This window comes from Microtus ochrogaster, chromosome X (genome assembly GCF_000317375.1).
Source record: "Microtus ochrogaster isolate Prairie Vole_2 chromosome X, MicOch1.0, whole genome shotgun sequence".
NCBI classification, from domain to species: Eukaryota; Metazoa; Chordata; class Mammalia; order Rodentia; family Cricetidae; genus Microtus; species Microtus ochrogaster.
Window position 1 is genome coordinate 37,900,042 of NC_022026.1, and position 11,649 is coordinate 37,911,690.

At 41.0% G+C, this 11,649-nt stretch overlaps 1 protein-coding gene across 3 annotated transcripts in view; it reads right to left on the reverse strand.

The window, feature by feature from the left end:
• Nucleotides 1-11,649, reverse strand: part of Nox1 (NADPH oxidase 1) — a 30,425-nt gene that overhangs the window by 948 nt on the left and 17,828 nt on the right. For 2 of the 3 annotated variants that reach the window (XM_005358678.3, XM_005358679.1), the window contains 5 exons: nt 7,701-7,793; nt 6,242-6,477; nt 5,866-6,028; nt 5,446-5,592; nt 5,138-5,262 (listed from right to left, as the gene is read on the reverse strand). In XM_005358678.3, coding sequence (XP_005358735.1) covers nt 5,138-5,262; nt 5,446-5,592; nt 5,866-6,028; nt 6,242-6,477; nt 7,701-7,793 — 764 coding nt within the window. The remainder of the gene's footprint in view (nt 1-5,137; nt 5,263-5,445; nt 5,593-5,865; nt 6,029-6,241; nt 6,478-7,700; nt 7,794-11,649) is intronic. The other variant, XM_026784925.1, reaches the window with a different exon arrangement.

An 11,649-nucleotide genomic window follows, 5' to 3' on the forward strand; every position in this document is an offset into this window, starting at 1 on the left:
GGGAGGCAGAGACAGGCAGATCTCTGTGAGTTTGAGGCCAGCCTGGTTGACGAGAGCTAGTTCCGGGACAGGATCCAAAACTACAGAGAAACCCTGTCTCGAAAAAAAAAAAAAAAAAAAAAAAGAAAAGAAAGAAAATATAATGAAACCCATTGTGTATAATTAATATGTTCTGATTAAAAAAACTTAAATTCAGTTGTTGAAATTTTCCTTCCAAGAAAATATTTTCTTAACATTTTGTTTCCAAGTCCTAAGTATGCTCTCAGCCTTCCCCCATTTTATTGAGACACAAGATACTGTGCAATACTGCTGTTAAATGTTAGGCTTTGGGGCAGGGGCAGGAGAAAAAGACAGGAGAAATTAAGAGGACGATCAGGGAGAGATCTAGTTTGTCTTTCATGCTAAGTGAAGAGACCTCAACCCAGATGATAAAACCAAAATGACCTACCGAGAAAATGCAAATTTTTTTCTAAAGACAAGTCAAACAAGAATGTTAATTAAATCGATGAACTGTGCTTACTCAGGCCTAGAGCATCACCCTGAGTTTTGCCATAGAGGCTTCCCTATCTCATACTTCACAAAAGCACCCGACAACTTCGTTCACAAAAGAACAACACTTAAGTAGAGAAACTTTTATTCATTTTTAACTCCCCTGAATTTTAAGCTTTGTTTCCGTATTAAACCATGTAAAGTATACCCTTTGGGGAATGTTAAACCCAATGACAGGATTATACGTTGTCATTGTGAAAGTACATAGATGCAACTCTCTTAAGAAGCCTGTGTCCATGTCTTGGGATTATATACTGCCCTTGCACTATATGATTCTCTGTTTAAATACTTAAACTCATGAACTTGCTTCGTTTTGGTTGGTCTTCAAATTCTTTTCTGCCAAATAATCAAGGCTTTGGCTTTTCCTGAATGGAGGTCCCTAAGGGGAAAGGGTTGAGCTATCTCAGCTAGTGCAGGCAGAGTCAGTCTGCCTGTCCAGCTCTGACATCCCACCTATGTCACTATGTCATCTCTTTCTAGAGAATTGGAATACAAGTAGAACCTACCTTGCAGGGTTCTTCTGAGAACTACAAACATGAAATAGATGGAAAAGTACTTGTCCTGCAGCAAGTGCATATGAGCTAAGTGCTATATAAAGAAGCTTTTGTGAACTTATCCCCACCCCAAATTTTACTGTGCCTTTGAAGGAGGTATTCTGCCAAAGCCAACCTTCCTAATTATGCTGTGGATATCAACTTCTCTTTTTAAGTCTAATTATGGCATAGTACATGTACCATAAAATGCACCCTTTGAACTGTACCATTAATGCTTTTTAGCGTAACCACAAAGTTAATACACAACCATCATCACTAATTCCATCCCCCTCATCTACATTTGGTGCAGGAGAATTGTTTGTATTCTGTCAATCATGTTTTAAATAAACACTGATTGGCCAGGCAGGAAGTATAAGCAGGAAAACCAGACAGGAAGTAGAAATGATGCAATGAGAACAGGAGAATTCTGGGAAGGAGGAAGTTGATTCCTCCCACTCCTGCCCAGACCACCAAGGAAGCAGGATGTGACCTGCCAGCTGAAAAAGGTACCGAGCCATATGGCAAAAATAGATCAGAATAATGGGTTAATATAAGCTACAAGAGCTAATAAGTAGCCTGAGCTAATGGGCCAATCATCTTTATAACTTATAGAGATCCCTGTGTGATTTTCTTTGGGGATTGCTGGCTGTGGGGTACCGGGTGGGACAGAAACCCCAACAAGCAGGCCCTGATCATGTTACAAATGGTGTCCATGTGGATAACTGCATCCACAGAAAGCCTGAGAAAGCTTGGGAAAAACGAGTAAAGCATTTCGGTTTTCAGCCATAGCAGGAAAAAAGCTGTGCTGTTTTAAAATGCCGCCTTTCTGGGCCATCCTGCCAGGGAAAACTGATTCTTTCAAGCAGGCAGTCTGACTATGGAGCTATGGACACACTGTTGCAACTTGCTTCCTGGCAAGGACCTTGAAATGCCATAGGAGCTTTTGAGTGTTGTTTATGGACACACTGTTGCAGCTTGCTTGCTGGCAAGGACCTTGAAACGCCATAGAGTTGTGGGAGAAAAAAGTGGCTACAACCAGTACCTCCACCATGAGGGTAGAATTTCATAAAGCTAAGGAATGGGCTGGATCTAGTAGTAAAAGCCACAGTTTTAATCTTCTCCATATTCCTTAGCAAAGTAAAGGCCCACATGGTCAGAAAAAGAGAGGTATACAGTAAAGAGAGATTCAAAGAAGAAGAAAACTTCTAAATGGTTTACAACGTGTTAAAAATATATACAGGCTAAAGGTTAAAGTTCTCAAAGTAAAAAAGAAAGAAAGAAAGAAAGAAAGAAAGAAAGAAAGAAAGAAAGAAAGAAAGAAAGAAAGTAGCCGGTTGTGGTGGTACATGCTGGTAGGATTTGCCTGGGAGGCAGAGACAGACAGATCTCTGTGAGTTCAAGGATAGCCTGGTTTACAGAGGGAATTCCAGGACAAAGATACACAAAGAACCTGTCTCAAAAAGCCAAAAGTTAAAAGTAAAAATAAAAGAAATAGAGGTTAAAATAAAGCCACATAAAGATGGAAAATACACAGAGATTCTTGATACTGTATGCTATTATGCTCTCTTTAAATTGTTTGAATGCTGAGGAAGGAGCAACAGCTACTAAAAGATATTTGCTTATAAATGCTGCAGAATTAATCCGAGATAAATATTTTGAAAATACCTTGGCTTCAAAATTGAAGTCAAAAAATATGTTACTTTGGAGAAGAGATTTTGCTTTTGTTTCCACAGAAAATGAGAGGCTGTGGATTTATTCAGAGTTAAGAAAAATCAGCTTTGATCAATGAAGACCACCTAAGAAATCTCTGGCAGGAATAGATGGCCCAGATGTCTGAGTTCTTCATCTAGAACAGGTTCAAGACTGCTGCCTGAGATGATCAAGACTCACAGGATACTTCAGTCAGGACTTGATCATAACTCTAAATTTTCTTTAGGTCCCCATAAAATTATCAGTGCCCCCAAACAGCTGGAAGTAGCCTAGAATACCATGCCCACATTCCCAAAAATATGGACTATGGATATTTTCCTTTGCTTTTTTTTTAAAGAGGGGGAAGTGGTGCAGGAGAATTGTCTGTATTCTGTCAATCATGTTTTAAATAAACACTGATTGGCCAGGCAGGAAGTATAAGCAGGAAAACCAGACAGGGAGTAGAAATGATGCAATGAGAACAGGAGAATTCTGGGAAGGAGGAAGTTGATTCCTCCCAGTCCTGTGCAGATCACCAAGGAAGCAGGATGTGACCTGCCAGCTGAAAAAGGTACCGAGCCATATGGCAAAAATAGATCAGAATAATGGGTTAATATAAGCTACAAGAGCTAATAAGTAGCCTGAGCTAATGGGCCAATCAGCTTTATAACTTATAGAGATCTCTGTGATTTTTTGGGGGGGCTTGCCGGCCGTGGGGTACTGGGTGGGACAGAAATCCCAACAAGCAAGCTCCTCATGTTACATACATTAGAACTCACTGGTTTCCTCCCAGCTGTACCATCCTGCCCTACACAATCACTGATCTACTTTTTCTACATACAGAAAGGTCATACCACAAGTGACCATTTCTTTCTAATAATGTTCATTTTTTAAAAAAAAATGTATACATGTGGGGGTAACATGTGCATGTATAATATCAGATTCCCAGGAGCTGGATTTATAGGAAGTTGTGAACCACCTTTTATGGGCAATGGGAACTGAACTCAGGTCCTCTGGAAGAACAGCAAACACTCTTCACCACGGAGGTGTATCTTTACCCCCCCCCCCGTTTTTTCTTATTCAGCTTAGTATCTTCAAAGTTAATCCACGGTATTGCATGTGTCAGTACTTCTCTCCTCTTTATAGATAAATAAAACTCCATCCTCTACATACAATACATCTGGTGATTGGAAGTTGGGATGTTTTCACTTTGGACTATTATAAATAATGCTGCTATGTACATGCAATATAGTTAGAGTCCTTATTCTCCCGTTCCTGGCTATTGTAGTTTCAATGTAATTGGCCCCCATAATTGCATAGGGATTGTCACTTTTAGGAGGGTGGCTTTGTTCGAGTGGGTATGGCCTTGTTGGAGGAATTGTCCACTGTGAGGGCAGGCTTTGAGGTTTCCTGTGCTCAAGATACCGCCAAGTGTCTCAGTTGACTTCCTGTTGCCTGCAAGATGTAGGACTCTCAGCTACTCCTCCAGCACCACTTCCGCCCACATGCTACCATGTTCCCCAGAATGATGATAATGGACTGAACCTCTGAAAGTGTAAGTCAGACTTGCTGTGTCATGGTGTCTCTTCATAGCAATAAAACCCTAAGTAAGACAACTATATATCAGGATGTGTGTGTATACATGTATCTGTATATATACATACATATATGTGTATATATGTACATACATATATATGCATACATACATACATCTGTAGAGGCCAGCCTGGGATATATGAAACACTGTCTCAAAACAATGAGCTCTGTTGGTCAGTGAACTAGATAAAGTACCCCAAATTATTGAGCACTTCAACCCCAAAATGTGTGTTAATTTCTCTGGTGCTCTATTTGGTTCAGTACTATCTATAAGGGTAGAGTATCTTTACCTTGTTCATGGCACAGATGCTTGTGGAAACAAGGAACAGGTTTTCCTCAACTGCAAGATCGTGACCCTTATTTTACTAAAATCCCAGATGAAATTTCCTCAGTCCTCAAGTTTTCTGTTAAGTTTATTTGTGTGTGTGTGCATGCATATGTGTGCATGTGTGTGTGTGTGTGTGTGTGTGCGTGTGTGCGTGTGTGTGTGTGTGTATGCTGTGTAGGTCAGTCAGAGCTCAATACGTGGGCACAGTGCCATGGTTCAAGAGTGGAGGTCAGAGGACAACATAGGGAAGGGAGTTTGTTCTCACCTTCTACCATGTGAGGTCTCAAGAACTGAACCTGGATCATCAGTCTTGGTGGCAAACACCTTACCTGATAATCTGTCTCACTGGCCCTCTCTGGCCCAGTGCTCTTTCCCCAGGTGTTCTCAATAGACTGAAATTCTAACTCTGTAGACTCAGTTAAGTGGAGGGCGAGGTACTTACTTGGGGTGAGCAGCCGCTATTCTGGAAAACTCATTGTCCCACATTGGTCTCCCAAAGGAGGTTTTCTGTTTCAGACCTGTCAGGACGTCCGTGGCTTTGTCAAAGTTTAATGCTGCATGACCAGCCTGGAAGCAGAAAAATATAAAATCAGAAAATCCAAGTTTGACAGCTGCTTCTGCCTTCAGCCACTTTGAAACCTTTGGTGTGAGAATGAGGCCAGGTAAGAAATGATAAGGAATTTTAGTATTCATGCATTATATTTTATTTTAACATTTAGAGATTGGAGTCAGTGCTTTAATTGAACTCACAATGTCGCTATCCCAGTCAGTGAGAAAGAGACGGTAGTTTAGGAAATCCATTTTGCCTAATTCCTCCATCTCTTGTTCCAGGGAATTCAGTAAGTTGTTGAACCAGGCAAAAGCACCTGTCTCTCTGCAGATCCAGTAGAAATAGATCTGAAATCAGCAAAAATAGCCCATACCCTTATTATGTATCGTTCACAATGTACACTGTGTGTGTGTAACATCCATACATATATAATACATATGTATATACACAGGTTTATCAATATTTGTTGACTAAGTCTAAGGGTAATGAATGACATTTACCCTACTTAACTATCTCCAGATAAGTTCTCCTGCCCCCCTTATTAAGGGTAAGACCTCAAGCTACAATGGCCTTAACCTGTCAGGGCTAGGCCAGGAGGAAAATGACATGTGGGAACATACCTTTTGTGTTTTGAGTTTGTGGTCTGCACGCTGGAATTTGTACCAGATAGATTTCAAGATGGAAGCAAAAGGAGTGACCCCAATCCCTGCCCCAATCAGTACAGCCACTTCATACTGGAAAACATCCTCACTGACTGTGCCAAAGGGGCCATCCACTGCAATCCTACCAAATGAGAGAAGACAACAGATGCATGAAGTCTCGTCTCAGACCTTAACCTTAATTATCCTTCCAGAAACAAGCTGCTTCCCCAGCCGGTACCTGCCCACTTAGTTTAATTATGTGCTTGATTACCAGGCGTCTGCTTCAAAAAGGAGTTGTTTTCTTTTTGGTTAACCTACATTCTGTTTTGAGTCTCTGAAGGTCTCAAGGACCTACCTGGGCATTGGTGAGGGCCTTTGTTCAAATGTCCTTATGAGATTTTCTGTCCAATCCCCTGCTGCTCGGATATGAATGGAGAAAAATTCTTCCTCTGGAGCAGAGGTCAGAGTAAAGGGATGCCACTCCAGGAAGGAAATGGAGGGGCAATTTACAAATATATACTGTCCCACTTCCATGCTAAAGCCACGCTTGCACATCTGCAGTTCCAACACTTTAGATGGGTGCATGACAGCCTGTGAGTGAAGCACATAGATCATGAGAGGCAAAGTCTGAACATGGCAAGGGCAGGCATTTAGCTAAATGAATGCTTTTGACTTGTAAGGTATGAGGTCAAGTCCCCTCTAAAAGGGAGCAGCCACTACTTAGCTCCAGACAATAGTTGCAATGTGGGAGTGAGATTCTGTGCTCTCGGGGCTCTTGATACTTCAAAAGAAGAAAAAAAAAACAGCTTTAATAATGTTGTACTTTAGTTCTCATAAAAATAATGGATGCCATTATGAAACATATTTATACATATCACTGTAATATACGTGTATATGATATATAACATATAAGTATGATGTATATCACTGATATATGTGTATATACTATATAACACATATTATATATACATAATGTGATATGTGTATATAATATAGATACATACTGTGATATATGTGTATATGATATAATGTATTATATAATACACTGTGATGTGTGTATATAATATGTATGTATAATATATATACACATATATATCACTGTACCTTGCTCTTGTCTGCTCCATACTTGCCCCCTTCTTAGGCGACACCTTTCTCCCCCAAGTAGTCACCATTCTGCTTTCATGTCACAATCTCTTTGTCCCCCACATAGTTCTCCGTTGCTTTCATACTCTATCTACATTTATATTTAATTCATATTGAAATTTCTATTTCAAGCGTGCAAGAAAACGTGGCATTGATTTGCCTTCCAGGCTTATTTCACTTACCATGATAATCCTGGATGCAGCTCTTCTTCTGTGAATACCACTCAGTCATCTCCCCAGTCCCTAAGAAGTGTCCTTTTAAAGGGGAAACTCCCATCCAGTTTCTTAAATGGCTGATAACCAGTTCTTTATTTTAGTTTAGGTCACAAGAACAATTCCAGGGCCTTGAGCATAGCAAGAAAGCACTCCACCACGAAGCCACATCCCCAGTCCCATCCACCCTTTAAATAGTCACCATGTACACAGAACAAAAGCCATTTGTGGGGAAGCTCTGGCTCAGGTCCCCCTTTGTGCTCTCCAGTGTAGACCCATGCTAGTGGTTCCGGCCAAAGCCCTATTGCCCACAGTTTTGTCCAGCACTGGGGAAACTAAGCATGTTTCCTCTTCCAACATCATTTTTATGGCTTTGGGGGTGAACATCTGACAACTTAGTTCTGCACTCAGGTAGAACAGAGCTTTTCTCACTGCGATGGAAAGTGGATATTTCTTTACCTTAGTAATCACAACCTTCTGCCGGGAGCGGTAAAAGCGAAGGGTCCTTTCAAAGATATATACAGCGATTGGTGCCAGGATCCACTTCCAAGACTGCACAAAGACAAGGTAAAGAGTGAAATCACCCCGAAAGCTCTCCCTTAGGACTTATTCTTGTAGAGGTTCTTCATTTAACACATGCTTATCAAGTTCTCTACTCTGTATCATTATCGAGTCACTGATTTCAGCACAGGTTAAAACGGAAACAAACACAAAACAAGAGTTTCCTTTGTCAATATGTCATTAATAAAATAGAGCATTCCCTGAAATGTACAGGTCGTATCAGGGAACAAATGCAAATGACAAAAATTAGACAGAAGGGTATGTGTGTGTTTTAAATTATATTTCAAAATTAAAAAAATGAAAATCAAAGAAAAGATGCCCATTATGCAAAAAGGAAATGCACAATAGAAGTAAATGATTAAATGGAAAAGTAGCAAACCATCGAGGGGGGGCAGAGTATATGACTGATGTTGCCGATGCCAACACACCGCACAACACTCAAAGTAAGCAGACCTCTTAAAACACAGTAGCGCTTTACTCTCTCAAGTTACAAGTCAAATTTCACCAGTGATGTCCAGAATTAACTGCGGTTTGGAACAATTCATGTGTTCACATATGTAACTAATGGATGTTGACAGCATCTGCCTAGGGGGCAATTTGCCAGCCCATCTCAACAGTGTCAAAGTAGTCCCTCTCTTTGATCCTGGAATTTACTTCTAGAAAACAGGGATCGAAAAAAAAAATAGCAAGGGTGTGCAAAAAGCCCTTGGCAACTATAGTGACCAAAGTATTCACTAAAAAAATGACCAAAATGGTATATACAGATGTTTTAAAAACAAATTTTTTTATGAATCAAAATTGGAATTTATTAGAAGTCATTATTTTAGGCATAGATCTCAAGCCTAGGGGTTAAGAAAAAGAGAAACGTTCAGAAAAAAATAAGACAGACCCAAGTGTGAACTTGGAATTTTTAAAGGAGGGATCTTAGATGTGTTGAAAATAGGTCCATGTAGGAGGTTTTTTTTAATTTATTTTTTTATTAAGGATTTCTGCCTCCTCCCCGCCACCGCCTCCCATTTCCCTCTCCCTCATCAGCTCGAGGAGCAATCAGGGTTCCCTGACCTGTGGGAAGTCCAAGGACCGCCCATCTCCATCCAGGTTTAGTAAGGTGAGCATCCAAACTGCCTAGGCTTCCACAAAGCCAGTACGTGCAGTAGGATCAAAAACCCATTGCCATTGTTCTTGAGTTCTCAGTAGTCCTCATTATCCACTATGTTCAGCAAGTCCGGTTTTATCCCAGGCTTTTTCAGACCCAGGCCAGATGGCCTTGGTGAGTTCCCGATAGAACATCCTCATTGTCTCAGTGTGTGGGTGCACCCCTCGCGGTCCTGAGTTCCTTGCTCGTGCTCCCCCTCCTTCTGCTCCTGATTTGGACCTTGAGAATTATGTCCGGTGCTCCATTGTGGGTCTCTGTCTCTGTCTCCTTTCATTGCCTGATGAAGGTTAATATTCAGGAGGATGCCTATATGTTTGTCTTTGGATTCACCTTCTTATTTAGCTTCTCTAGGATCGCTTAAAAACAAATATTTGAAAGGAATATTTGACAATAGAGGAAAGACTCCAAAGATATAGATAGTATTACCTCAGGTTGTAGAAATATATGAATTTTTGTTTTTAAAACTTTAATATATGTTATTTTTCTAATTTTCAAATGGTGGATGTGTTAAGACTATCTTTTATAGCAAGGTGTAGGGGCACACACATTTAATTTCAGCACTTGAGAGGCAGAGGCAGAGGCAGACAGATCTCTGTGAGTTTGAGGCCAGCCTGGTCTACAAAGTGAGTTCTAGGACAGACAGAGCTGTTACACAGAGAAAGCCTGTCTTGAAAAACCAGAGTGTCTTTTTGTAAGCATTTGTGGAAGAAACAAAGCAATGCATTTAGGTAGCAAAACTGGCATCCTCACTCAGGATATTCCATGGTCAATCAAAGCAACTCCTGAATTTAAGTACATCTTAAAATAGATTCATCTAATGTGTCTCCAGCACTACATAGAGAAAATACACTGATAAGCAATATCCTCACCTGGATCCCATAAAGAGCAGAGTATCTACCCGTGTAAGAGCAAGGGCAGGTCCGCCATTAACCTGTCATCTGGTCATTTCATATGTTCATCAAAGGACTGAAAAGACAGAGGACTACCCACTGTCTCAGAGGCTTTGGTTCAGTTAAGTCCCTGCTGTTGATAGGATCTACTATAAGGCATCTGTCTGTCCATCCACCCATTCATCTGTCTAGGTCTGATCCTGCACTTGACCTCCACAGCCTCCCTGGTCCTGGTCCTGCACCTCGCCCCTGCAGATAGACTCAGTGCTGAACCTCTGCTCACTTATGATGCTGTGGCTTTGCTGGAGCCCTCTTCAATAGCTCTCCTGCAGGATTTATTAGCTGACTCCCACAGAGATTCCCTCTGCAGAAATGCCATCAGCCTTGCCTCTGCTTCCTGTAAAGTCATCTCGAAATTCTTGAACTCCGCTGTGGCCTCTCTACTTCTTTGTAGCCATTCTATCACTACATAGATAGATGATAGATACTTTTTAAAAGATACTTTTAAATTACTTGACATATTAGTAAGGACCCAAAAGACTCCTGGCAGAATGCATTGAGTGGGTTATGGAGAAATAACCCTATGCAGCACTGGTGAGAACATACACATTTCTAGGTACTTGGAGAGGGTGATTAGGCAATATTTGCCAGACTTGGAGTTTATTCCATAAATTTACTTGTATGTATGTTTAACTACATGTACTAGGCTGTTAATTATACCATTACTTGATAGAACCTAATACTGGTAACATGTGTTCAGCAGTCGGGGTAATTCATACAGTAAGATGTTCAGTGATGATAAAAAGAAAGAGGCATTTGCTAGGGACTTGTCATGGGTACCCTATATCAGAACCACAGATGATACATTTGGGATTTTCGATAAGGGGAGAACTTATTAAACAGCAACAAATACAGAAGCTACTATAGGTTGTGTTTTGTGGAGTAGCCCTGATTTCCCTTGATGCCAGGCTATTGGCAAACACCAGTTCATATAGTCACATCTTAGCTATTAATATTAATTCTTATATAGCACATTATATAGTCTATGAGTTTATCTGTGCATATCATTGAAAGATTTAATCCTTCTCAGAGTGCTTTGAGGCATCACAAGTTGTTCTAGTTCCATCAATTTCCTCAATGTAGCAAATGTTATGAGCAAGCTAAAGTAAACTACATCTATGATAATTTCCAGAGGATACACATCTTAATTCCATGAGTTTATTTGTTATTTATTTATTTTCGGTGGTGTTGAGAATCAAATCCAAGGTTTTGTGCATATATTGATCCTCTTGTCTCTGCGCCCCTCAGTGCCAGAATTGCAAGCGCTATGTCCCACTTTTTCTGTGGGTGCTGAGGATCTGAACTTGTGTCCTTCACCACTGAGCTGTAAACACAGCCCCTGGAGCTCAGTCTCGGTCTGTCTGTCTGTTTCGGTCTCTCTGCTCTGCCTCTGTTTCTCTGTGTGGTATGTGTGTGGGGGTGTGTATACATGCGTGCAAGCACACATGTGCACATGTGCGGTATGTGGGTGTGTATACATGTATGGAAGCACACATGTGCGGAAGCACACATGTGCACATGTGTGGTATGTGCGTGGGGTGTGTATACATGCGTGCAAGCACACATGTGCACATGTGTGGTGTGGGTGTGTATACATGCGTGCAAGCACACATGTGCACATGTGTGGGGTGGGGGGGTGTGTATACATGTGTGCAAGCACACATGTGCACATGTGTGATATGTGTGTGGGGGTGTGTATACATGTGTGCAAGCACACATGTGCACATGTGTGGTGTGGGGG